The 25,364-nt window shown below is 37.6% G+C and overlaps 2 protein-coding genes and 2 non-coding genes across 6 annotated transcripts in view; 1 reads left to right on the forward strand and 3 right to left on the reverse strand.

Annotated features, from left to right (window-relative positions):
- Window positions 1-3,308: 3,308 nt before the first annotated feature.
- On the reverse strand, window positions 3,309-6,851 carry LOC125242040. Its single transcript, XM_048150749.1, has 5 exons — window positions 6,745-6,851; window positions 5,699-5,751; window positions 5,414-5,452; window positions 5,241-5,306; window positions 3,309-3,538 (listed from the first exon to the last, which is right to left on the reverse strand). Exons 1-5 carry the CDS (start codon window positions 6,784-6,786, stop codon window positions 3,412-3,414), a joined length of 327 nt encoding a protein of 108 aa, XP_048006706.1. The 5' UTR covers window positions 6,787-6,851; the 3' UTR covers window positions 3,309-3,411.
- A 1,455-nt stretch (window positions 6,852-8,306) lies between these two features.
- Window positions 8,307-25,364, reverse strand: part of LOC125242031 (fibrillin-1-like) — a 41,443-nt gene continuing 24,385 nt past the window's right edge. Inside the window, exons 1-6 of one of the 3 annotated variants that reach the window (XM_048150738.1) lie at window positions 23,242-23,494; window positions 16,759-16,783; window positions 13,616-15,129; window positions 13,062-13,103; window positions 12,159-12,304; window positions 8,315-9,256 (exon numbers count right to left, since the gene is read on the reverse strand). In XM_048150738.1, the coding sequence (XP_048006695.1) occupies window positions 9,144-9,256; window positions 12,159-12,304; window positions 13,062-13,103; window positions 13,616-15,129; window positions 16,759-16,783; window positions 23,242-23,324 (1,923 nt within the window). In that variant the 5' untranslated portion in view covers window positions 23,325-23,494 and the 3' untranslated portion in view covers window positions 8,315-9,143. Of the gene's footprint in view, window positions 9,257-12,158; window positions 12,305-13,061; window positions 13,104-13,615; window positions 15,130-16,758; window positions 16,784-23,241; window positions 23,495-25,364 lie in introns of those variants that run through there. The other 2 variants (XM_048150737.1, XM_048150736.1) reach the window with 2 other exon arrangements.
- Window positions 11,271-11,343, reverse strand: Trnan-auu. The gene has a single exon. It is a non-coding gene; the product is annotated as a tRNA-Asn (tRNA).
- On the forward strand, window positions 11,599-11,671 carry Trnan-auu. Its single transcript has one exon. It is a non-coding gene; the product is annotated as a tRNA-Asn (tRNA).

A 25,364-nucleotide genomic window follows, 5' to 3' on the forward strand; every position in this document is an offset into this window, starting at 1 on the left:
TCAATGTCATTACTTGCTATTTTATTACTTGTACCTACATACGGCATCGGTGCCGTATTTCTCGGTCTTATAGTATCTTTTTGTTCTATTTTTGCCTGTTCGTTAACCCAACATTGTACCGGGGGTACGTCTGACACCTGTGCGGGTTTGTTCATCGTCGCAGGTGTCTGTTTACGAGTACAGACTTCGGCAAACTCCGCCTCTGCTTTGGCTAGAGCTAATGCGCTACTGGCGGCAGCCGCTGCCGCCCTAGCTTGTGCTAATTCTGCGTCACGCACGGCCTGTTCGCTGCGGAGTATTAGTAACCTAGCCTCGGTTATTCTCTCGTGAGAACTATTGTCGATGACCGTAGGCCGCGGTGCCTCCACTGGCACAACCGTGTCGTCCAACATTGTGCTTTGACGGGGTGACGCCTGTTCGTTCTTATTTGTCGTTTCAGTACTATTCGCGCGTTTGCTACCGCTTACGCTTTCCTGTTCGGAAGCTGTATTTGTACGAGACCCTACTAACGGCGTGTGCTTACCCGATCGTAATACCCTCCCGCTTTCGCTCATGATTGAATCGTACAAATCTCTATCACACGGTAACGCCCTATATAATGAGTGCAAATAATTAGTACTATATACAATGGAAACTACAAAAAATAATCAAAAACGAACAAAACAAATTAACACTTATATTATGATTGACTTAACCACTACGCATAACACTTATATAACAACCCGTGACTCTACACACTCATTATTTGTACGTGGCACTGTATATGTTTACACTTGGCAATAACGCAATCCTAGCACTTCACTGTCCCTATGCAACGTGTCAACCCCCTGATAGGTTGACTCGTGCGCGGTCCCTATCGTCCCTAGGGCCTGACCGGGTACTAACGTAGGGGATCCGATCAGGATAGGATAAGGTTTGCGGAACTGCTCTGGTAGTGGCAGTGTACCTTACGGGTGCCCACTGATGACTGGGAATGTCCTCAGCTTAACAGCCTGGTTTCAATCCGTTAGACGGCATAGAATCCACCGTTCGATACACTGCGTGCCAGCACACACAGCCGAGTATGTACGTATCACTTGCGTGACACGGTGTACGTTCTCGTTCGTACACGAAGACCCGCTGCCCAGGCTCACGACAGTCGTTGACACCGTTAGGTGACCGTCTGAGGAGGGGGAGAATGTCGTCCAGGTCGCCACCGTTAAGGTTACGTTACCCACGTTACTTTTCTCGATAACTGATAAATCAGTCCTACTAAATTTTCGCGGCTAGCGCTACTCGTCTAGTTTATATCGATGACTGTATGTGTTTCTTTCTTCTTAGTTGCTGGATACTGGCACGATGATATCCGCGGCTCGATGGACCATTGTTGACTGTAGATGGAGGCGGCTACCAGGTTACGAAGAAAAAACTCCAGTTTTTTATTTTCAATTTGCTGCGGTGGTGTGTATGGGGGAGCAGCGCGTGCGCGCTCTCTCGCCGTCGGTGTTCAAGTGACGCTCCGAGCGTCGGGGCGGGTATATATATGCTTTCCCGGCCGCGAGACTCGTGTACCATTCGTCAAGTATGTATTGGTGTTATGTGTGTCTATCGTGTAACAGCAATTCTTTATTTTTCAAATATAATTCTTATGAGATAAACATTAACAATCTTCTTATACATTCTTATAAGTATATATATTAATATTCTAATTAGATTGTAAGTATCAGTGCCAGATACTTACGTTATATTAATTGCCATTTGTTTTTGGTATATAGTTATGTATTTACGACTGAACTATGCTTGGGTTTTTTAAGGGTAAGTAAGAATCTACTAGTTAAAGTTCAGTCGTATAGTGAAGTGCTTAGGATTGGTGGGAAATAAAACGAACAAATATAAATCGATATTTCTTTATTATTTATTATCTTAAATCTATGTAATCCTATATCTAACCTACGAGATCGTTATTTACCTATATTTTGGGGCTATTTACGACAGAGGGAAAAGGGGTGCCGAGAAATGAGACACGGCCAGTTCACGTATCGGTATATTTCGACTGACGATGACAGTTGCCGGGCACAGCCGGCTGGCGGGGAGATCTCATCTACCCGATATCTTAAACCTAACACTAACCTAACCTACTTTCGGATAGCAGTTTCATTTTCCAGGGGTCACAGTTCTAACCTAACCTACTTTTCCAGCAGTTTCATTCTCCAGGGGGTCACAGTTCTAACCTAACCTACTTTCTGATAGCAGTTTCATTTTCCAGGGGGTCGCAGTTCTAACCTAACCTAACCTACTGTCTGATAGTATTTTCATTTTCCGGGGGGTCACAGTTCTAACCTAACCTAACCTACTTTTCAAGCAGTTTCCTTTTCCAGAGGTTCACAGTTCTAACCTAACCTAACCTACTTTCTGATAGCAGTTTCATTTTCCAGGGGGTCACAGTTCTAACCTAACCTAACCTACTTTCTGATAGCAGTTTCATTCTCTAGTCCTTCTAGTACCTATTATAGTAGTTTTCGATTCTGCCAAAGCACATTATGGAAATTGACTTTTCTGGACGCTAATTTGTATGACAAATGATGGTATGGAATGTGGTAATCACGGATTTCGATGATTCTGACGAATGACATTATGGAAACTGACTTTATGGGAAACAAAGCTTCTGGCACTAGATTAATATAGTAAACAATGATTATGGCATAAGATGTTATGAGAAACAATATTATGATTGTTGAATAGGATGGCAAATAAAATTATGGCAAATGAAATTCTGGCAAATGGGGGTATCCCGTGTCCTAGATGTGCCTATGCTCAGCAGTAGGTGATTAACGGCCAGAATCATGATGATGGTAAAAAAATTCTGAATACATATCGGTGCTATAATACGAAAAAGAACTGCCTCCCTGATGCGTCGCGTGCGAGACTGTTCCAATAGTGCGCGCCTAAATAGTGTTGGAATCTCCTGCCTGTGCTTTCTGGAGGCACTGGGATAGTGTCAATATGATATCCAGATGCCAAATTTACAATTTATTATAGTTTAACCTATAGGTGCCCAACACATATATTTTTTCCCCTATTTTTTGAGGTGACAACCTTATTCTTTTACTAATTTTAATGAGTAGTAGCGTGTTTTCAGCAGTGGGTCGTAATTGTCGTAAACGACCCTATGAGCATATATGGGTTAAGTAGTTTAGATGTAACAAACCTGTGTTAGTTTGTCAGTTGTAACAAACCTTTGTTGGAATTTTCAGAAATAAATGATTGTTTTATTGACAGTTTTCAATTTCAATTTCATTTTTATTTCACAAGTCACAAGACTCATACAATTTGTTAGTATACAATAATTAATCTTATCTCTAGATGTGTTAGTAAATACAAGAAAAAACTAAACTAAACATGGTATATGCTGCATGGTATATGTTTTATCATTTAATTCACTTTCTGTTTATTGTGCAAATAAAGGGCGAATAAACCCGCGCCAAGTATGAAAACCATAACGCCGAGAACTGTCAGGATGATGGCTGTGATGGACATCGCAGGCGCATCTTTGTCGCCGCTGAAAAAAAAGATTCAAAATTATACAATAAGTCCCCTCTACAACAGGACTGTCACGTTCAAATTATTAGTGTAACGCCGTGTCTTGCGTGGGCGACGGTCGCGCGACCGTCGCCGTCGCGTCTCATACTTCCATATCGATAAGGTTTGATTTCGTATGCGTCGCATCGCCGTCGCGCGACCATCGCGCGACCGTCGCCCACGCAAGCCACGGCGTAAAGGCCCAGCCACGACATTGGTCTAAGCGCGACAGCGGTGAGCGGCGGCCATACATGGGAGCGAGACACAGCGATGGGACTTTTCATTCGCACGTATGGCTGCCGCTCGCCGCTGTCGCGCTTAGACCAATGTCGTGGCTGGGCCGTAAGGACTGGACAAGGACACGCTCATATTGGGCGTGCAGCGGGGCGAAGCGTGCGGCGTGCTTGCCATTCAATTGAATCTCATACAAGTGTCCTGAGTAGTAATGTAGAAATTGCAGAACATTCCCAAAAAGCAGAAACATTCTTGAGAATGTTCGCAGAACATTCCTGCAACATGAAATTTATTGTTTAAACGAGAGAATATACTTGAAATAAAGTTTAAATGGGCATAATATAAAACTATACGTTATTATACATGCTATTTTTTTGATAAGTGATAAGTTACCAATAAATATAAATAAATATAAATAACCGAACTATTATTTATTGATTGATTGATTGATCTTGATTTGGTCATGTCAAAAATATAAATAAAAAAAAAAGATCGCTGTCAGGATCGAACCTGAGAACATCGGCATACGAAGTCGGCGCACTACCACGGTCCACGGGACTACGTCTTGACTTGCTGAGTCCGACGAAATCATGGTATAAACTACGAAGTTACTAAGTATTCTGATAAATTCTCGTTCTCGAGAACATTCTCAGAAGTTACCGAAAATTCTCATGAAGAAAGTTCTGCAACTTTGGAAACTTCTCGTCCGGGCATTGCTAGTCCTGAGTCAACGCTGCAGAGCGTGCACCCGTGAGCCCGCCCCGCTGTTCGCCCCATCGAGCGTCCACTTAGGACTTACACTTACGGCTCAGCCACGACATTGGTCTAAGCGCGACAGCGGTGAGCGGCGGCCATACACTGGAGCGAGACACAGCGATGGGACTTTTCATTCGCACGTATGGCTGCCGCTCACCGCTGTCGCGCTTAGACCAATGTCGTGGCTGGGCCGTTATGCCGTGGCTTGCGTGGGCGACGGTCGCGCGATGATCGCGCGACGGCGATGCGACGCATACGAAATCAAACCTTATCGATATGGAAGTAGACGATGCGATGAGACGCGACGGCGACGGTCGCGCGACCGTCGCTCACGCAAGACACGGCGTTACACAGTGCGTTTTCACATTATCCGATCCGTTAACGGATGTAGGACCGATATCCCTATACATTTAAGCCGCCATCTTTAATTTTTACTATTGAAATCCTTCCGACATCCGATATTGGATCGGATAATGTGAAAACGCACTTATTGTGTGTGATGTTTGGTAACCCATAGGATGTTAGAGTTCATAGAATAAAATACATAACTGTTTTACTATAATTTCGTCTCGTGTTAAGCTTCGAATTTGTTCGTCCATAGTTGCTTAGATTATAGATAAATACTGGTTAATCTAGGCAAGTTTTTAGTGCTAGCCCTGCTGATATAGGGAGAGGTATATTATTTTACTTACGTTGAGGCCTGCTTTGTGCCTCCTGTAGCGGATTGCTTTGTCGGCACATTAGGGTTTTTGACAAATCTGTAAAAATAGTTAATATTAGCTACTTCATCGACATATTTAGAGCGTTCGGGTAATATATTAGTTACTTTAGAATTTATATTAGTTGCTATATACAATATACATACCCCGCCGTTGTACATAAATCATCCACTGGCATGCTCATTCTGAAATACGAATGTTTTTTTTTAATGTAAAACAGGAAGTAAGTAGTTATTTTCTTTCCAGTACAAATGCACATTACCTACGTAATTATTAGAAAAGAAAAAAACTTCATTGTCCATTTTTTAAATTTTAGATTTGAATTCACGAAAATGTGGCTACGTTTTAATCTTTTATTATCTTTTCTTTTGGCAGTTTGTATGTAAAATTGCACACAAAAAGCAAGTCCTAAGAATGTGTGATCAACATACTTATTTCCTTCCAAACTTGTAGAAATAGAATCATCGCAGACTGCTGTCGTTGCCTGAAATAAAAAAAATTAAACATTTTCAATGACGGATACCGAGTTTAATATGATACGAGTATCATACTGTTTTCATAGTGTTTTCGCCCCTAGCAAGCCCCGCAAGTGTAGCGCAAGGTCTTTCAAAATTGCAAAAATCTAGCGCGAAAACGTTTTCCTTCGTATTGTTCCGGAAACGTTCGTATTTATCATGCTAGTTCTGTCAATGTCAGTACATCTCGTACTGAGACTGACTGAAATGGCATGACACGTTCGTACGTTTCCGGAACAATACGAAGGCAAATCTTTACGCACTACATCTGTACCTATCCTTATCTATTACAGTTGCTGACGGATTCCGAAAAAGTTTGTACATTTGGTTTAAGCAAAAGTACTTTTTATTGTATTGTAGGATAGGATTGTACTCTTTATTATACTGTGGTTTAAGTCTTCGAACAAATTGATAGGCTTGTAGAGCAACAATAGTGATCAATTATACAGAAAATTAAAAAGAATACAGACGATTTAATAACCTCCTTCGTTGAGATTTGAAAGGCGGTCAAACAGGTAAGTTACTTACATTTCAATAACGAAAAAAATAGTACATTACATCAGAGGCCGGGAAAATGAGGATTTCCGGCCAAGTGGGTATATACCGGATAGGGATACGAGGCCGGGAATCCGTTTTCACGCCGAGGCATGTATAGTGCTTTTCTTAAACATACAATGAAATGAAAAAAAATGCTCTAAAGGACAATATTTTATAAAAAAAAGTTACTTTGCAGGCCTAGGCCTAAAAAATAATATGAAATCCCTTTACAGTTCTCTCGAGTTATTGCGCACAAAAAGCGATACTTCCCAGCCCATTTTAAGGAACGTAAAGACAATATTTCATTGCATGTTTGAGAAAATTATACGAAGTCAAGTTTGTAGTATGTATTGTTACACAGATAATAAGATCGTAATAAGCGAACTTTACTATGTAAATATTATTATAAAACACAAAAAACTTACCAAGATAGAAAAAGCCGTGATGAAAAGGTACCCCGTATACATTTTTAATAATAATTTATAAATGAATCCCAAAGAGAACTGCAATTAACACAATATGAACACAACCACCAGTATTTCATATAAGGGATAAATAACTTGTTTTCCTGTAAAATGATGTCATTTAGAATAATAGAGATACGGAATGTTCTTTTTATACCACATGACAAAGAGGATCGAGTATTAAAGACAATTATGAAATGAAATAAATGAAATGAAATGAAATAAATGTTTATTCAATTATTGTCAAATGTTTCACTCGGTGGCAAAGTTTGTTTAACCTACGTGCCTTGAAACCCTCGTAACGCTTAAGATTCCATTTTTTGAACCATTCGCTACGCTCGCGAGTAAAATGTGTAATCACATTGCATAGACTATAGACTATCAAGATTTGGTTGACCTTCTACAGATCGAATTTTTAACGTATATCAAAAATCGCATTGGACTCTATGACAGTAAACGAAGTAGGCAGTAAAAAAGGTGTGGTCAAATTCGACTTACTTTTCAAGGGGGGGTGGGGGGAGTGGTATGGATCTAGCCGGCCTAGGGCGTCTTCAAAATGGATATTTTTAATTCACACACAATGGAAAATACTATGAGAATCATAGAGGAATAAGTAAGGGAAGAGTTGTATTGTAACTCCATACATCAGTTAATGCAAGTTATTTGTAGTGACATCTAGCGTCACCACGCGTCAATCACGCGTCAAATAGCGTAAATTATCAGCATCAGTACTCGAAACTAGGTGCCAAGCGTGCTGCGTCTACCAAAAATGTAATATTAAAACAGTTTACATCTTATATTACAGGCAGAAAAAAGCAGAAAAGTCGCCGAACAAATGTTGATCAGTATAAGGAGAATAGCCTAGAGTTCAATTCTTCGCCTTTGTTACAGGCCCCACCCACTCTGTATTTGCGGATAAGTAAAAAAATTTAAAGTCTTTATTAAATTTAAATTATATTTTTTATTGTTTTTTCAGTGTTTTCTTAGTTAAAATACATAATATCTAGGTATACTTATATTTAAGTAGGTAACAATATTACGATAAACTATTATCAACAACATTTGTTTCACATTATAGTACCATGCTTTACCGATTCAGAAATAAATATTTGTACGATATACTCGTAGGTATAATAAATATAATAATGAATATGGAAACAGACTTTGATGACATATTTTTTGCTAGACCAAATAAAACCTGACCATATATGATTATATATGATTATTGATATAATATGATTATTGTCAAGAGGGCGCTGTTATTCCGATGTATGCGATGACAGTTCAGTTTAGTATGAAGAAAATAGTTCTAATGAAATTCCGCAACATGGCGCAGTCATATATTTCTGGTCAAGCTTTACATACCTAACAAACCATAGTACATTACTACAGAGGCCAGGACAAAAGGGTTTGCCGGCCGAAGACATATAGACGGCCGAGCGTAGTGAGACCAGATAGGTCTGAGGCGGGCAACTCCATTTCCCGCCGAGGTATGTATAGTGTTTTTCTCAAACATAAATACTGAAAATAAAAACCTTGAATGGCTGTATCTCCTAAACGGTACGTCGTAGCGCAAAAATAATTCAATTTTCGTTCCCCTTTTAATAACACCGCTTAAAACAATAACAAAGATAAAATGAAAGAAAAAAAATAAAAAAAGGAAAAAAAATTGTAACAAAACGCACCAAAAATCAAAAATTGCCGAGGCCTTGTACCAGTTGCAGTCTGCACGTCTGTAAAGCCCCTTATAGTTTTTTTTCATAGGCCAATTAAGTAGTAACGTCGATATTCAATACTGTTTTTTTTTTAAATTGATATTCTTTGGCTTGCTTTACAATTGATTACAATATGGAACTAATGACACGCTAACAAAAAATCTCTAAGTTAGAGTTGAATTACACGGGTACCAAAATCATAATGAACTTTCCGATTACCTATCTGACTTTTTTTACATTGAACTACATAAACATCTATGAACATCTTAAATTAAAAACTATCCCTTCTCGCTCCGGGTTGAGGCACCTGGTGCCGTCACCGAATGGCATTTCTGACACGCCGCGAAAGGTAGTCTGGCTCTGTCACGCCAATATGCAAGAGCGATAGAGATAGATATCTACGAGCGTTTCGTTTCGTGAGCGTTTGTGCCATTCGGCTACATAACCTGGCAAAAGAGGTTGTCGCGATTCAGCGTGATAATGCTGCGTGCGTGTTGGACACCTTAGCTCTTAGAATGACGCGGTGTGAGATTTTTCTTGTTTGGTCTCAATCTGTGATTGTTTTATTGTTTTCATTGATAATATTGACGACGAATATTGACGGTTGACCGTCTTTAACTATATGATTTCACAAATATTGCACATCTAAACAGCACTGGTCCCTTCTAATAAAGTTTCGTTCGTTTCTTCTTCTTCTTCGACGATGTCTTTTCGGAATAAAGTGTTTGGGACGGTGTACGCTACGCTGCCGTAGGGACCTGCAAATTAAAAAAAAATCAATCTTTAAGAGTTTTGAATGATTCACGGTTATTTTCATTAGACTTATATTGACCGGGATATAGACCGTGATTACCTTTTTGATTTTTGTCGAGCTCCCGATATTTCGACACAGTTGCATGCATCACGATCACGGAAAACTGATGAAGGTGGGTAAATGTCAAAGTTGCGAAGACAGCGCGCGATCTACCCTCCTTCGCGCGCGTCGGCTGCGTTCACTTTCAGCGTTACCACTGGTCGCATTTACACTCGATGGTCCGATCAAAAAGGTAATCACGGTCTATATCCCGGTCAATATAAGTGTCATATAGGCAAAAGAATGTTGGAGATGAATGTTGATGGATGGAGAGGGAGGGGTAAACCCAAACAACGATGGATGGATTGTGTGAAAGAGGACATGAGAAAGAAAGATGTGAGTGTTGAGATGACGAAAGATAAGATAAGATAAGATAAGATGTTTATTTGTATAAGTCATGTACATAGGATCTTAAAATTTTACAAATAGCTTCCATGACACCCTGTCAGGGCACACAAATTACTTATATCTAGCTTAATACTAAGTTTCAGGCCATGTAGTTAGTTAATAATTTGGATAGGTGGAATTATTATATAATAATTTTTGGTCATAGCATAATATAATTCGAGTAATACAATTTAGGAATAAATGATTTCAATTAAAACGTTTTTTTTTTTTTGGAAATTTTAAGTTAGGTACTAAAAGGTTTCGTCATTAAAAAACTCCTCCACTGAGTAGTAACATTTGTGTATGAGAAAACTTTTCAATTTCTTATGGAATAAATTGTCATTATTTTCTAATTTGATGTCATCAGGGATTTTGTTAACTATGCGGATACATAAAAAATGGGGACCGTTTCTATATATAGCCAAGTTCGAGTCAGGTGTTTTTAGCTTATTTCTATACTGGCTTCTAGTTTTATATGTGTCTACTTTAGCCTCAAACAGGTCAGGGTTTTTCCGTGCGAAGATAACGGCCTCCATTATGTATATACCCGGCAGTGTAAGGAGCTCGTATTGTTTGAAAAAGGGGCGGCAGCTATTAGGAATCCTTATATTTGCTAAAATACGTATACATTTCTTTTGAAGGATGAAGAGGTCCAGGGCATCAGTACTGGCTCCCCATAAGACCACACCATATCGGAGACTAGAGTATATGTACGCGTAATAGACTGAAAGTGCAGACTCATAATCTGGATAGGGGAGAATGGAAGAGGAAGACATGTTGTACCGACCCCACATAACGTGGGATAAGGGTAGGAGGAAGAAGAAGAAGAGATAAGTCTAATGAAAACAATCTTTGATAACACATCACGGCCAAATCGTCCTCTCATCCATAAGTATTAAGTTCAAATCTAAAAATTTGTTCAATTTATGTCGAAAGTAACACCACTTTCGATATAGATTTATGACTCGACACCTAACGCCAATCTGCAAGTAATCGATGGCAACAAGGCATTTTTAGTGGCGCCATCTACTGTTCGCACGTATTTAGGCGGTCACATTTTAATGTATGGTATGGAAACATCATCGAATCTGAGAGACTATGACAAGATACAAGTCATGGTCTTTAACCCCCGACGCAAAAGACGGGGTGTTATAATTTTACGTGTCTGTTTGTCTGTGTGTGTCTGTCTGTGGCACCGTAGCTCCCGAACGGATGAACCGATTTATATTTAGTTTTTTCTTTGTTGGATAGCTGAATTACATAGGTCGGGAGTGTTCTTAGACATGTTTCATGAAAAGCGGTCCACTATGTCTTGGGCTTTTTTTTAGGGTTCCGTAGTCAACTAGGAACCCTTATAGTTTCGCCATGTCTGTTTGTCCGTCCGTCCGTCCGTCCGTCCGCGGATAATCTCAGTAACCGTTAGCACTAGAAAGCTGAAATTTGGTACCAATATGTATTTTAACTTCTGATTAGCAGAAACGTCTGCAATCGATGCCACTAGGCTTAGAATAAATTTAAAAGTGGAAAATGTCTGCCTTGGGTGAGACTTGAACTCACGGCCTCTGGATCAATATTCCAGCGCTCTGCCAACTGAGCCACCAAGACTTCAACCAAGCCAGCGAAATTTTCCACTACTAAGGTCAATGGGACCCGTAGCGACATCTACCGTAAGAGTGTTAAACTTCTTAAACGGCAACCGGAGTTCCAAGTCATATTGGAAATTCACCATTTACGATGCGCTAACCATGCTAAATTTTAACTTCTGATTAGCAGAAACGTCTGCAATCGATGCTCTTACGGTAGATGTCGCTACGGGTCCCATTGACCTTAGTAGTGGAAAATTTCGCTGGCTTGGTTGAAGTCTTGGTGGCTCAGTTGGCAGAGCGCTGGAATATTGATCCAGAGGCCGTGAGTTCAAGTCTCACCCAAGGCAGACATTTTCCACTTTTAAATTTATTCTAAACCAATATGTATGTCAATCACGCCAACAAAGTACAAAAATAAAAAATGGAAAAAAATGTTTTATTAGGGTACCCCCCCTACATGTAAAGTGGGGGCTCCTTTTTTTTTAAATTCCAACCCCAACGTGTGATATATTGTTGGATAGGTATTTAAAAATGAATAAGGGTTTACTATGACTGTTTTTTGAAATAATCGCTCCTAAAGGAAAAAAAAAGTGCGTCCCCCCCCCCTCTAACTTTTGAACCATAACTTTAAAAAATATGAAAAAAATCACAAAAGTAGAACTTTATAAAGACTTTCTAGGAAAATTGTTTTGAACTTGATAGGTTCAGTAGTTTTTGAGAAAAATACGGAAAACTACGGAACCCTACACTGAGCGTGGCCCGACACGCTCTTGGCCGGTTTTAATTTAATTTTAATTTTGTGCTTAGGTTAGTTAGTTATACATTTAGAAGTACCTAAATGAGATTGAGTCGTACCGTCGTCCGGTGTCTTTTGCGGTGATTTCCTGGCATAGAGGCGGCTTATAACCACCAGTACTAGCACGACCAGTAGAAGCAGCACAGCCCCTCCTACCATCCACCCCAGCTGAATACTCGCTATCCTAGAAAACACAATAGTACCATTAAATTAACTAATAATTAATTATTTCGGGGAGGTGGGAAGACACTTGAGGGGGAGGGGTCTGGATCCTCGCTCTGGGACCCTCCTGATGCAAAAGTTATCCATCGCGGTTCAACGCGGTAATGCGGCAAGCGTTATGGGTACTTTTGCATCGGGAGGCTCACGGGGGGGCTTGGTAGGTTAGGTTTATGTATCTGTGCATGTTTATGTGTGTGTTAGGTTAGATCTAGTTTTTAGGTTTATGCATGTTGATGTAAGATTTCTTGTTATTAAATAAATTAAAACTAATTAAGTCATCTAGTAGGTAAATAAAGACTGGGTTAAATTAAATAGTTTAAATACACTGAGTGCTCTGTATTTTGCACAATCATGTTTTCTAAGAAAAGAAAAAACCTCGTCTAGTAATAAACAGGAGTAAATCGAATCTGCAATTCCACGCTGCCCTCAAAAACAGGCATTACTGTTTAGGTTAATACCGCCAAGCTGAAATGTGAGTGGACAGCACAGGCACCCACAGAACCACAGTAGGTATGGGAACCGCAAGACGGGCGAGGATCTGGCAGACCCAGGCGGAGATTGCGGGATGACCTAGACGTGTACTTCAGCGACTGGCCGGAGATCGCTCATAACCGGGACGAGTGGAATTTGAAGGGGAAGCTGGGCCTTCGCCCAGCAATGGTACACAGCATAGACTTGTAATAAGTAGTAAACACAGAAATAAAGCCAAAGAGTTTTACCCCGTAGTGGTCGTATTTCTAGATGACATTTCCGGGCTTGATCTGAAAAAGATAAACATATTAAATGAGATTTATACAGATAAAATACCAAGGCCAAATATCGTCACTACTTTGAAAAAATCTCGTATCTCACGCTGCTTCTCAAGCTTAAAACACAGTAAGTCTATATGCATTCCATACATACTTACTACAGTTTTCTTTTCATTGACAGACGAAGATACAAGTTTTTTTTTAAAGTAGTGACGATATATATATATATATATATATATATATATATATATATATATATATATATATATATATATATATATATATATATATATATATATATATATATATATATATATATATATATATATTTATATTTTGAGCGTTCTAACTCCTTAAAGCAAAACCTTTAATTAATAATGAGCTGCTCCGCTACGTTTTCGGAATCGATTTCGAATTTATTTGATTATTATTTCGTCTATAATATTTTGGAATAAAACTTAAAATACGACTAATAGACGTGCAATGATATCCAGCATACAAAATGAGCGTTGATCAATACTTACGGAAGAGACGAAACACAGGTTCCGTTGATTAAATCCATGTCAGGACCGCAATTATTGTTACAGACGAAAGAATCTAATGCATCTTGAGTGAATCCTGAATTGCAGCTGCATTCATTTGGACCGGAGCAATACCCGTTAACGCAAGATTTCTCGCATATCGGGACGCAACCTTTATCTGTGTGCGTGTAACCTTTGCTGCATTCACATTCGTTTGGAGCTATGCAGACGCCGTTGTTACACAAATCGCATTTAGGCAAGCATATCTCTTTAGATTTCTCAAAGCCTTTCAAACATTTGCATGTATTTGGTGCTACACAATTACCATTATGACACGGTTCTTTACAAACTGGCTCACATTTGTTGCCATTCAATTTGTATCCTTCCTTACAAGTGCATTTATTAGGTTCTGAGCAATACCCGTTTGTACAGTCGTTACTGCATTTGGGTATGCAAGTTTCTTTATGTCCATTTTTAGGTTCATATCCCTTATTACATTCACAGGTGTTTGGTCCGACACAGAAGCCATTTTTACAAGGTTTTTTACAAACAGGCTGACAGTTACCATCTTTTAATGCATATCCATCATTACAACTGCATTTACCAGGTTCAGAACAATATCCATGTTTACAATCGCTACTGCATTTAGGTATGCATGTTTCTGTATTCCCATTTTTAGGTTCATATCCTTCTTTACATGTACACTTGTTAGGTTCTGTGCAGTATCCATTACTGCAACCACTGTTACATTTAGGTATACATATTTCATTATGTCCATTCTTAGGTTCAAATCCTTCTTTACATTCACATTTATTCGGTGCTATGCAGTTGCCATTTTGGCAAGATTTCTTACATACAGGCTGACATACATTATCTTTTAATTCATATCCATGATTACAGGCGCATTTTTCGGGTTCTAAGCAGTATCCATTGGAACAACCACTACTGCATTTAGGTATGCATATTTCTTTATGCCCATTATTTGGTTCGTATCCAAGTTTACATTCACAAGTGTTCGGTGCTATACATTCGCCATTTTGGCAAGATTTTTCACAGACAGGCTCGCATTTATCACCTTTTGGTTCATATCCATGATAACAAGTGCATTTATCAGGTTCTGAGCAATAACCATTTCGGCAATCACTTTTGCACTGAGGCTTACATTGACCATCAATTTTAGTGTACCCTTTATGACATTTGCAGACATTTGGACTGACGCAATCACCGTTGGAGCAGTTGGTACAGTGAGGGACACAGGTATGTAAATCTATTGGTTTGTGTCCTTTATAACAGGTACATTGGTTGTCGGCTGTGCAGTTTCCGTTGGTACAAGACTGGTCACAGACGGGGAGTTTGCAAGTGTTGGGGGTGGAGCTGTTGTGGAGGATCATAGGCGGTGCGCACACGCATTGGTTTGGTTTTATACATATCCCATTTACGCATCCGTGTTCGCAGTCTGGTACGCATACGTCTGCCTCATCGTCCCAAATGTACTGAGGGCAGCACATTAGATGGTCCTGTAATGAAATAAATAATAATATTAGTAGCTTAGTAGCTACACTTTCTTTTTAAGCGGCCTAAAGGCCCCCATGAGCCGTGGCAATGTCGTTGTTAACACAAGAAGGATGATGAGTAGCTTTATTTTCTTATTGATTTGGGACATCTCCATCTACGATTTATTTTTTGGAAATTATCATTTTATTTTCAACTAGTTACTTGTTTCAAAAGTAGAACTCTAATTCGCCGAAAACTACCGCTACTTGGCTTTTAATTAATTTTGACCGAACATTTTGTTAACATTTTTTTTCATAATCAATATATTTATTCGTAATAAACTTAAAAACTACACATTATGCATAAAGTATGACTAAAAACTACAAATGTACAAGGGATGCGTAAGTTTATCACGAAATGGTCCCGTCTCAGCATAATGCTGACCCGGAGGTCAGCGCTGATCTTCCGACGAGACCATTTGCGAGACACGAACGCAGCCGCGCAGTACGGTTTTTGGTTTTTAATAGCGGTTTCTAGTATAGCTTCTAGTATAGCACAATGACCCTATGTAAACAATATATTTTAAAAGTAACTGTTTACAGCTATTTTTAATTAAATGAACAGTGATACGATATCAATGCAGTGATTATGGCTAATTAACTAACTGACTCATTATTTGCTAGTAGCACCGCCAAAGCTTTGCCGCTAGTGTTGTTTTGATAAGTCAATAATAATGATACACTATGTTGCCTAAACTAGGGCTTTCTGTTGTTATCATGAGTTATATAATAGTAGGTACATTGTGTATTATGGGCGGAAAGTGAAGGATTACGAACGAGAGGCTGTTCGAAGCCCGACGCCAAAGGCGCAGCCGCCCGTGATATTTATAATTATACAATGTTTTTCATCGCACTCGTGAAGTAATAACCAAACTTTAAACTAAATGTAAGGTACAGCGGGGCAAATCTCGACTGGGGGGCAAATGTAACTGGTCCATTTTTTTTCATGTTTTACACTGTTTGCATTATTAAATAGAGTGTCTACCGGTTGTATATGGTAGGCGTGTTCTGTGGATACATGTAGAACTCAACATCATAGTGTAATAATCGAAAAAATGGATTAGTTACAATTGACCCCCAGTCGAGATCTGCCCCTATGTACCTTATTGAAATACCTACGCTGACATTTCGAACATTCGTCCGCCACCATCTTAATTTTTGACAGATCCTGGAAGGCCCCACCCACTTTACCGCCCGTGTGCGGCAAAATAGCTCATTATATTTAAAATTGCAAACGGGACTTAATCGCGTATTTACTATGTTTTAAACACTATGTGTTAAACACTAACCTCTGACGTTTCAAGGACGGCATTGTCCCCGTGGTCTCGGAGCAGACTGGCTGAAGTTGACATCAACATCTTTTAGCTGTACGAGTTTTTCGAACTACCCGCACTTGGCTCAAATAAATAAATAAATAGCTCATTGCTTGTCAGTATGCAGGCATGTAATAACACCGTTTACAAGCGAGTGTGATGAAAAATATTAGGAATGATATTTTTAGTCTACCCCTTTTAGGATCACAAGCGTGAATTTATGTATGTCATTTTATTATTTACTGGTAAGTAATATTAAATAACTGAAGAATTTTCTCACCTCGTCTCCTGGCCGCGTTCCCGGACTGAAATAAAAGAAAAAAAACATTTTAGAACTTGGGCTTACATTTATACACTAACTAGCTTTTGCCCGCGGCTTCGCTCGTGTTAGAAAGAGACAAAAAGTAGCCTATATCAATTTCCATCCCTTCAACCATCAAAATCACGTCAATTCGTCGCTCCGTTTTGCCGTAAAAAACGGACAATCAAACAGACAAACACACTTTCCCATTTATAATATTAGTAAAGTAGTAGTAGTAGTTGGGTTAAGGTGTGGTGGTGCAATGGCACAGTTTCGTTTTCTTTTAACCCCTTATTTGCCGTGTGTGTGTGGATTGAGTGAGCACCTTCCGAAAATAAAAAAAAATATGCTGATCATTTAGTAAAAGTTCTAAAACAATTGTAAAACGAATTTCTGAATTTGTAAAAAGATAAATCAAAAGATACAGCCATTAACATGTGCTCACTCAGTTCTCACAAACTACCAACGAAAACAGTGAATATATTCATTTAACATATAATATTTATATACTAAAATATAATATTTATATACTAATATAATATTTATATAAACATATAATATTTATATACTAAAATATTATCAAAATTGAACGAAACTCCCCAATCTCAATATGACAATGGGAAGGTGGGGAAAATCAGGAGCCGACATAGTGTGGTCACCCTGCTTGATACATTTGTATGAGAAAAGTTATGTCTGAATATCTTTAAAACCAGACAACGAATATAAAATATTAGATGGTGGATATTTAGTAAAAATTTTTACTAAATGTTGAAGTACTTTCGAGTGTCTTAGGTGCTACAAATCGTAAGATATTTACATTTTTAACTTTCTCAAAACGTGTGGACTGAGTGAGCACTTACAAAAATTTATTATAAAAAAACCTGACACATTAGTGGTTCGTTTTGTATTTTACAAATTCCCATTTCACTTTTACTAAACTATACACATATAATAGCGGTCTAAATCTTATGTTTTTCATCAAAATTCGGCTTTTCAAAAGTGTGTGGATTGAGTGAGCATAAGAAACTATTTGTAAAAAAATTAATACGTCACTAGGTGATCTAATATTTATAGAGGTAGGTTGGCCTATTTTTTACTAAATGTTAGTATATAAATATTATATGTTAAATGAATATATTCACTGTTTTCGTTGGTAGTTTGTGAGAACTGAGTGAGCACATGTTAATGGCTGTATCTTTTGATTTATCTTTTTACAAATTCAGAGATTCGTTTTACAATTGTTTTAGAACTTTTACTAAATGATCAGCATATTTTTTTTTTATTTTCGGAAGGTGCTCACTCAATCCACACACACACTTATTTGCCAAGAGTGGCCCTGAAGCTTTAGTGGTTTCATGTGCTCTGCCTACCCCTTTATGGGATACAGGCGTGATTGTATGTATGTAATATTAGTAATTTAGTACGGATACTGTATAAATGAAGAATTCTAACCTAATTTGTTTTAATCTTAAACACGAGAACTTTTTCGTTAAAGTTTCTTGAACAGGGCTTTGTTTCTTGCTTAAATATCAAAGAAACCGAATAAAATGCCGCGTGGTTTAGTGGTAAGGACGTTAGCTAAAGGTCCGGGGTAGATTCCCGTCTCGGCCACCAGACTTGGTTACTTTTTTCTTGGTGTATGATATCTATTTCAATTTTTAAACAAGGCAATCATCAAGGTCATGTCAAAACCAGTTCAAAATAACAGATTATAAATGGCATTGACCTGTTTTTGTTCTACTTCTTATGTAGCTTACTGTTTTTTGCAATGATCGTATCAAGAGGTCAATGTGCTGTCCGAATAGGAAACCTTTTGGCACGCCGCACAATAATAACAGAGTAGAAATATAATTCTACATATTATGGCTAGTAAACATACATTTATAGACTATTTAATCGCCTTGTTCATAAACGTACTCAAGTTATCAAGCCGATAAAGTTCGTTTGTCCTTTTCTATCCGTCGGAAAGGGACAAACGAACTTTATCGGCTTTATAACTTTAGAGTACGTTTATGAACTTGCACCAACCACTTAATTCAGGGTTAGTGGGCTGTCATCTGTCAAATTCCATATAAAATGGTGGGTTATACCTCGGGTTAACCCTCCATTTTCATTGATGCAAGTGGTATGCAAGTGCTCTAAATGTAAGAAAACTTTAGGTTAATTTTGTATAGAACTATACGTACCTATAATAAAACTGATATCAATGACCTTCACAAGATAAAAACTTATTTTATTACTAAAATATGTCTTCCAGATAACCTCAAGTTATTTAATTAACCGATATAGGTCGCTAAAAGAATAAAACTCGGTTATGATTTTGATACCGATAAGAACAGGCTAAAAATAAATAAATATGTAGGTACCTAAGTGCGTTTTCACATTATCCGATCCGATATCAGATGTCGGACCGATATCCCATACATTACAGGCGCCATCTTGGATTTTTTCTATTGAAATCCTTCCGACATCCGATATCGGATCGGATAATGTGAAAACAGCATAAGGTTCAATGATGATATTCGGGGTATTTAACTCAAAGTTTTATTAAAAAGTATCAGTGATTATTGCCATGTATCAATGAGGCATGCAGACTTATGTAGCTTGGCTCGACACTCGAAACAAAGTTAGAAATTACCACACCGATACGACTGATCTAATCTATCTGTCACTTTTGGTTGAAGAAATGACAGCACCGTCAAACACCGACAGATATACAAACTTTTCATAGTGGGGTCATAATGAACGACTTCTATTATGGGACCAATGCTGAAATCGCGAAATAGTACATTACGATACAAGTGCGTAAAAAAGGAAGTTCGAAACGAGTGGCGATAAATTAAAACACGACCGAAGGGAGTGTTTTAAATCGACAGGAGTTACGAATTTCCTTTTCGCACGAGTATCGTACGACGTTTTTCAGAACAGATGGCCCTCCGAAGTTTCAACCTGGCATATAATGAACCACTTCTCGCACTAGTGCGTAAAAGAAACACCATCTGTACTGAAAAAAAATTTAGCTGTTCCATAGAAATGGATAAGCATAGGGTGGCAAATAGAAAAAAAAACAAATGTTTTTTTTTTCAGAATTATGAAAAAAAACATGAAAAAAAACCAAGCACCATGGTTTTTTTTCTAAATATGGTTTTTTTTTCAGATGAACAAATAATACGACAATAACGGTTTTTCGTGATTTGTAACGTTTCAATAACAATAACGTACATTTTAATTCGATAAACATTCAGTATACAAACATTTATTGGGGAATCCCCGATACAGCGTGGAACGTGGAGAGGCGGTGGTGTTGCCAACAGTAAATAGCGATAACTACTAACTACAGATGTGTAAATGTTAGTTTTATAAAACCAGATATTAAAGTTATTAAATTATGTTTAATAGTTAACATAAAGTCTAAAAAACCGCTTATAAGTATTAACTGTTGTGCAAATTTTGAGATTTCGACTTTTAGAAAAAAAAACACACTCCAGAAAAAGAACTGTTTTTTTCACGGTTTTTTCGTTTTTTTTTTCAAGCCAGAAAAAAAACCGTTTTTTTTGCAACCCTAACCAAGCATCTTTGAGCAGCCAATTTTTTGCGATTTCAGCATTAGTCCTAATTAATAAAAGTTGTTCATTATGACCTCAAAAGTGCAAAGTTTGAACGGTCCTTTTTATTTCACCGCGTAGTATCTCTGTGAAATCTTATAAGCAAGGTTCAAATACGGCCGCTTGTTGGATAATATTTGTTAGTATTATTATGTATATTAATTTCGGGTTAACACGAACACAGGAAGGTTTGTCTGTAACTGAAATACTCAATTATCCGAAACCAGGACAAGTAAAAAACAACTTTGTAAGCTTCCGGCAGAATTCAGAGTTGAATGGAAGCATTCATGAAATATATACCTATATCCTTTGTGGTGGTAGATAATTAACAATAATATGCGACATTCCACTGGCAAAGGTACCTTGTGTCTATTGGCGTTTAAGCTATTATTAATGACGATCCAATACTAATGCGGTGATATGTGAAGTAAGCGACGACCACAGTAGGAGCTTTTACTGTAGAACGACACATATGTGTTTGTGTAACGGTTTGTCGAATACGGAAATGGGACAATTTGTACCTAAGTCTATAGGAAAATATGTAAAACCACAGTTTGAAATTTCGGCAATAATTTGTGGTCAAGCTAAAAGATAGCAGCGATTTTGACAGGCTCGCAAGCAGGAACAAAATGTTAGGTATTACTAAACATGTAAAATCAGGTAACTCAAGTAAAATTGTCGAAGATCGCTCGACATGTTTCGCTCCAGTCTAGTCTGCGTCGGGATACCATAGGCATCGCGTGTGTTCAATGAAAATGCTCCTCGTTACGGAGCGAAACATGTCGAGCGAGCTGAAGGTTTTTTAGGTATTTTAAATGTCAATCTTCGATTAAATCATGACTTTAGCTTCACCCTTGCACAAACGCAGTTATCAAAATCATTCGCCACATGAATCAGGCGGGCAAGCACGGTAGTGTGATAAAGCCGCCAGTCCGTCCTTTTCGCACTATTTATAAGTGCGATAGGAACGCATTGACGCGATTAGGTTTATCACACTAGTACGCGTATACGCCCGCAGGTTACACATAATTTAAGTTCGAAATATGTTTTTATGTATATGCCATTGTGTACCTATTTGACCGTCTCTCTTTTAATTTGTGGTAACCTAATAAAAAGCTTACATTAAATAAAATGTTATGTTGTTAAGAATTTAGACTGTTTCACTAAGAATTCTGATATCCATAATTATAACACTAGAAACAAAAATAAGCTTGCCATAAAGAAGTTTCGTGTCCGTAAAGTACAGAAGTAATTTGTTGGGCAATGCATTCATTTTTATAATAAGTTACTTGACACTGCTTTGAGATTACCCCTCCCAGCTCTTAAGAACTACTTTAAAAAACCGGCCAAGAGCGTGCCGGGCCACGCTCAGTGTAGGGTTCCGTAGTTTTCCGTATTTTTCTCAAAAACTACTGAACCTATCAAGTTCAAAATAATTTATCTAGAAATTATTTATAAAGTTCTACTTTTGTGATTTTTTTCATATTTTTTAAACATATGGTTCAAAAGTTAGAGGGGGGACGCACTTTTTTTTCCTTTAGGAGCGATTATTTCCGAAAATATTAATATTATCAAAAAAACAATCTTAGCAAACCCTTATTCATTTTTTAATACCTATCCAAAAATATATCACACGTTGGGGTTGGAATGAAAAAAAAATATCAGCATCCACTTTACATGTAGGGGGGTACCCTAATAAAACATTTTTTTCCATTTTTTATTTTTGCACTTTGTTGGCGTGATTGATATACATATTGGTACCAAATTTCAGCTTTCTAGTGCTAACGGTTACTGAGATTATCCGCGGACGGACGGACGGACGGACGGACGGACAAACAGACATGGCGAAACTATAAGGGTTCCTAGTTGACTACGGAACCCTAAAAATCATTGATGTTAAAGGCTTATTACAGAGTCGAGGACTATTTGACAGACAAACATGCATGGCCCGAACCAGAAACTACAAAAAACGAATAGAAATTAAAATAATTGTATTATGTATAGAGGACACAGTTCAGATAAGAAAGCACATCAAATATTTTATATTTTATGTTGTGTAGGTAAATTACATATTTAATGACATTGAGATTCATATTATCTTTTTCTTCTGTGACAATTTGATATGTTTTCTCTGAAGAAGAACGACGTATTATTAAGCAATACTTAATATCATTTATTGAAATTAATTTCCATACAGTACCTAGTCTGTTCATATTCTTTGATGAATACTTTTGCATGTTAAATTGTATGCATGTTAATTATAAGATGTAATGTTTTGAAAAGAAGTTGCCCGCCGAGTTTCTTACCGGTCCCATAGTGGATACCCCCCTCCCAACTGAGGGGGGACTGAAATCTTCTCGAGGCTGAGGCATAGGGTTAGAGCCGGCGTAGCTTTATTTGACGTTCATATGGGCATTGTAATATGCCTACTTGAAAAATAAATATTTCATTTTCATTTTCATTTTCATTTCATTAAAAACTCATAATAACATTAGTAACCTAAATATATTTTTTGGAGTCCATGAGCTATTTACTTTCAACTGTGGCAGCTACGAGTAAGTATACCTACTTATGGTTAATATCTATTATTTTATCTACCACCTGATGATAAAGTTACCATAGAAGGTATAGTTACTAATACTGGACAGGACCTGTTTATATATTTGTAATTTTAATTCTGCTACAAATTCAATAAAAACATTTCCGCCCTGCTATATTGATTGCCTTTAAACACACTTACTTTAGGTATAACTTCATATTTTTATTTTTTTCTTAAGCAAGTTTTTAGAATCCTTCTTCGTATATTTTTTTAAATCAAACTTTAACTGTTAAAAAAATAATATAAAATAATAATTACTTCACACAAACTCCATCTCCATCAATTTCCAACGCATCAGTACACAGCACAAACACCAGAATCCAGAAAATCCGAGAATACATCACGAAACATTCAACCGAACACAAAAACAACACAATTAACTGACTATTTTGAATTAAGAAAAATACTGGCCACTAAGAATTTAAAAAAAATAAGTCGCTGGCCGTTTAAAACAAAATAAAAACGCGTAAGTTACTGGCCGGTAAAAATTATTAAGTTATAAACCACTGCACTGCTCACTGGCCGGTCATAAAATGTGGCCTCTGAATGACGATAAGTTGGTAATGTTGGTATCACTTCCTCTGCCCACAGATCCACCTAGGTTTTCCAATATTCCCACAGTTCTATTCGTTTTAGGTCAGCTATTAATAATTTATGGTAATTTAAGTTTTAGAAGTAATGGCGAGAAATTTCAAAGTAGAAGTTACTTGAACGCAGAATTTTAGATCACGCGCCTTTTTCTAAAGCTTGAAAGCGACATTTGCATAATATTTGCAATCATAGAGTGAAAATTTCAGCGTGTATTGTGTGTTTTTTTTGACGTATTGTAATGAAATTATCACTCTTGCTATTAATTGTGCTGAGGTGCCCAATTCGAAAAAAATACTTTTAACCCTTAAATGCATGATTTTTTCTTTTAACGAGATATGAATATATGTGATAGACAATGGTTTTCTGATTCTGGGAAAAAAAAAATTTTAGGATAGCTACATATCGAGCCACGGGCCATCAAATATATGATGCATATATACATCACCATGCATTTAAGGGTTAAGAGATTACTGCGGTGCGGTATTTTTGATTGGAGAAATGTCGCCTTTGGCTCACACAAATTCTTATCGTACCCCAGTTTTCTCAATTGTTCGAATCGTGCTCACACGAACTCTATTTAATAAACTTTATATGTATTATTATAATAAATAAGTATAATGTTTTTACGATCCGTGCGTCCGCGCACAGTTAGTACAATACCGAACGTGTGGCGCGGGAGCATTAATAGGACGACTTGAGCTACAGGATGTTTGCATATATTCATTGAACAATAGTGCCGATTTCGATCTGTTTGGCTTGGGTTTACAGGTTGTTCCCAAGTCTACTTTATATTCTTGTAACATTCTTTTAATATTGTTAACCTGTCACTGCAATGTCACAGTTTGCCTTAAACACCGCGTATACGTTTTACATAGATATTTTTACTGTGTTATTGTAGAAACAAGCCAAACTCTGACTGAGGTGATATCGACCTTTTCAAAAACAAAAATACGTGATTACTTTTCAGTAGCGCCTTGTCGTTCAAATATTGATAATAGTTCAACGCAATTATAGTGTGAACTAATTGATACTTACATTTACTAATTGGGACAGTTGCATCAACTACAGTCAAAAGATACGTCAACGTCACTCAGCCAAAATTCTAAGGAAATTCCCATACAAAAAAATTGCCGTAATATACGGTCCTATACGGAATGACCCTGTCAACATAATCTGCATTCAGAAGCTCGCAGTAGCAGTAAAATCGAAGTCAACTGCAGTTATGGGTTAAAATAGAGTTTATATTTGTTGTAGATGCGTCAACGTATGTTTTTAACGGACATTCGGCTTGTAATGTACGTCAATTGATACCAGATGATGACCACGACTACGCGCAATGTTGAGGAATTTATATAAAACTATTTTCTTCATACTAAACTGAACTGTCTCCGCGTTCATCAGAATAACAGCGCCCTCTTGACAATGGTCATGTCGGTTGCATTAATTCTCAAAGCAATTACCCTAATTTTTTTATAAAAAATAATTCTTTGTTTCGGCTCTGTAAATCTAAATTTGATCAACTTACTTCGGTATTTTATTGGAAAGAGGTTGTACCAAACGAATATCGCGAACAAATAATTAAGGAAAATCATTCGGAACCGACAGCTGGACATCTTGGTATTTTTATAACTTATCGGCGGTTAGCATTAAATTATTTCTGGCCTAGCATGCACCAAGATGTTGTCAAGTTCGTGGGCTCGTGTTCTGTTTGTTTATCGTACAAATCTCAAAATCATACGACCTTGGGAGAGATGGGACGTCCGAAGCAGTTCTGTTCAGGCTTTATGTGT

The sequence above is a fragment of the Leguminivora glycinivorella genome, unplaced genomic scaffold (genome assembly GCF_023078275.1).
Source record: "Leguminivora glycinivorella isolate SPB_JAAS2020 unplaced genomic scaffold, LegGlyc_1.1 Scaffold3, whole genome shotgun sequence".
Taxonomy (NCBI): domain Eukaryota; kingdom Metazoa; phylum Arthropoda; class Insecta; order Lepidoptera; family Tortricidae; genus Leguminivora; species Leguminivora glycinivorella.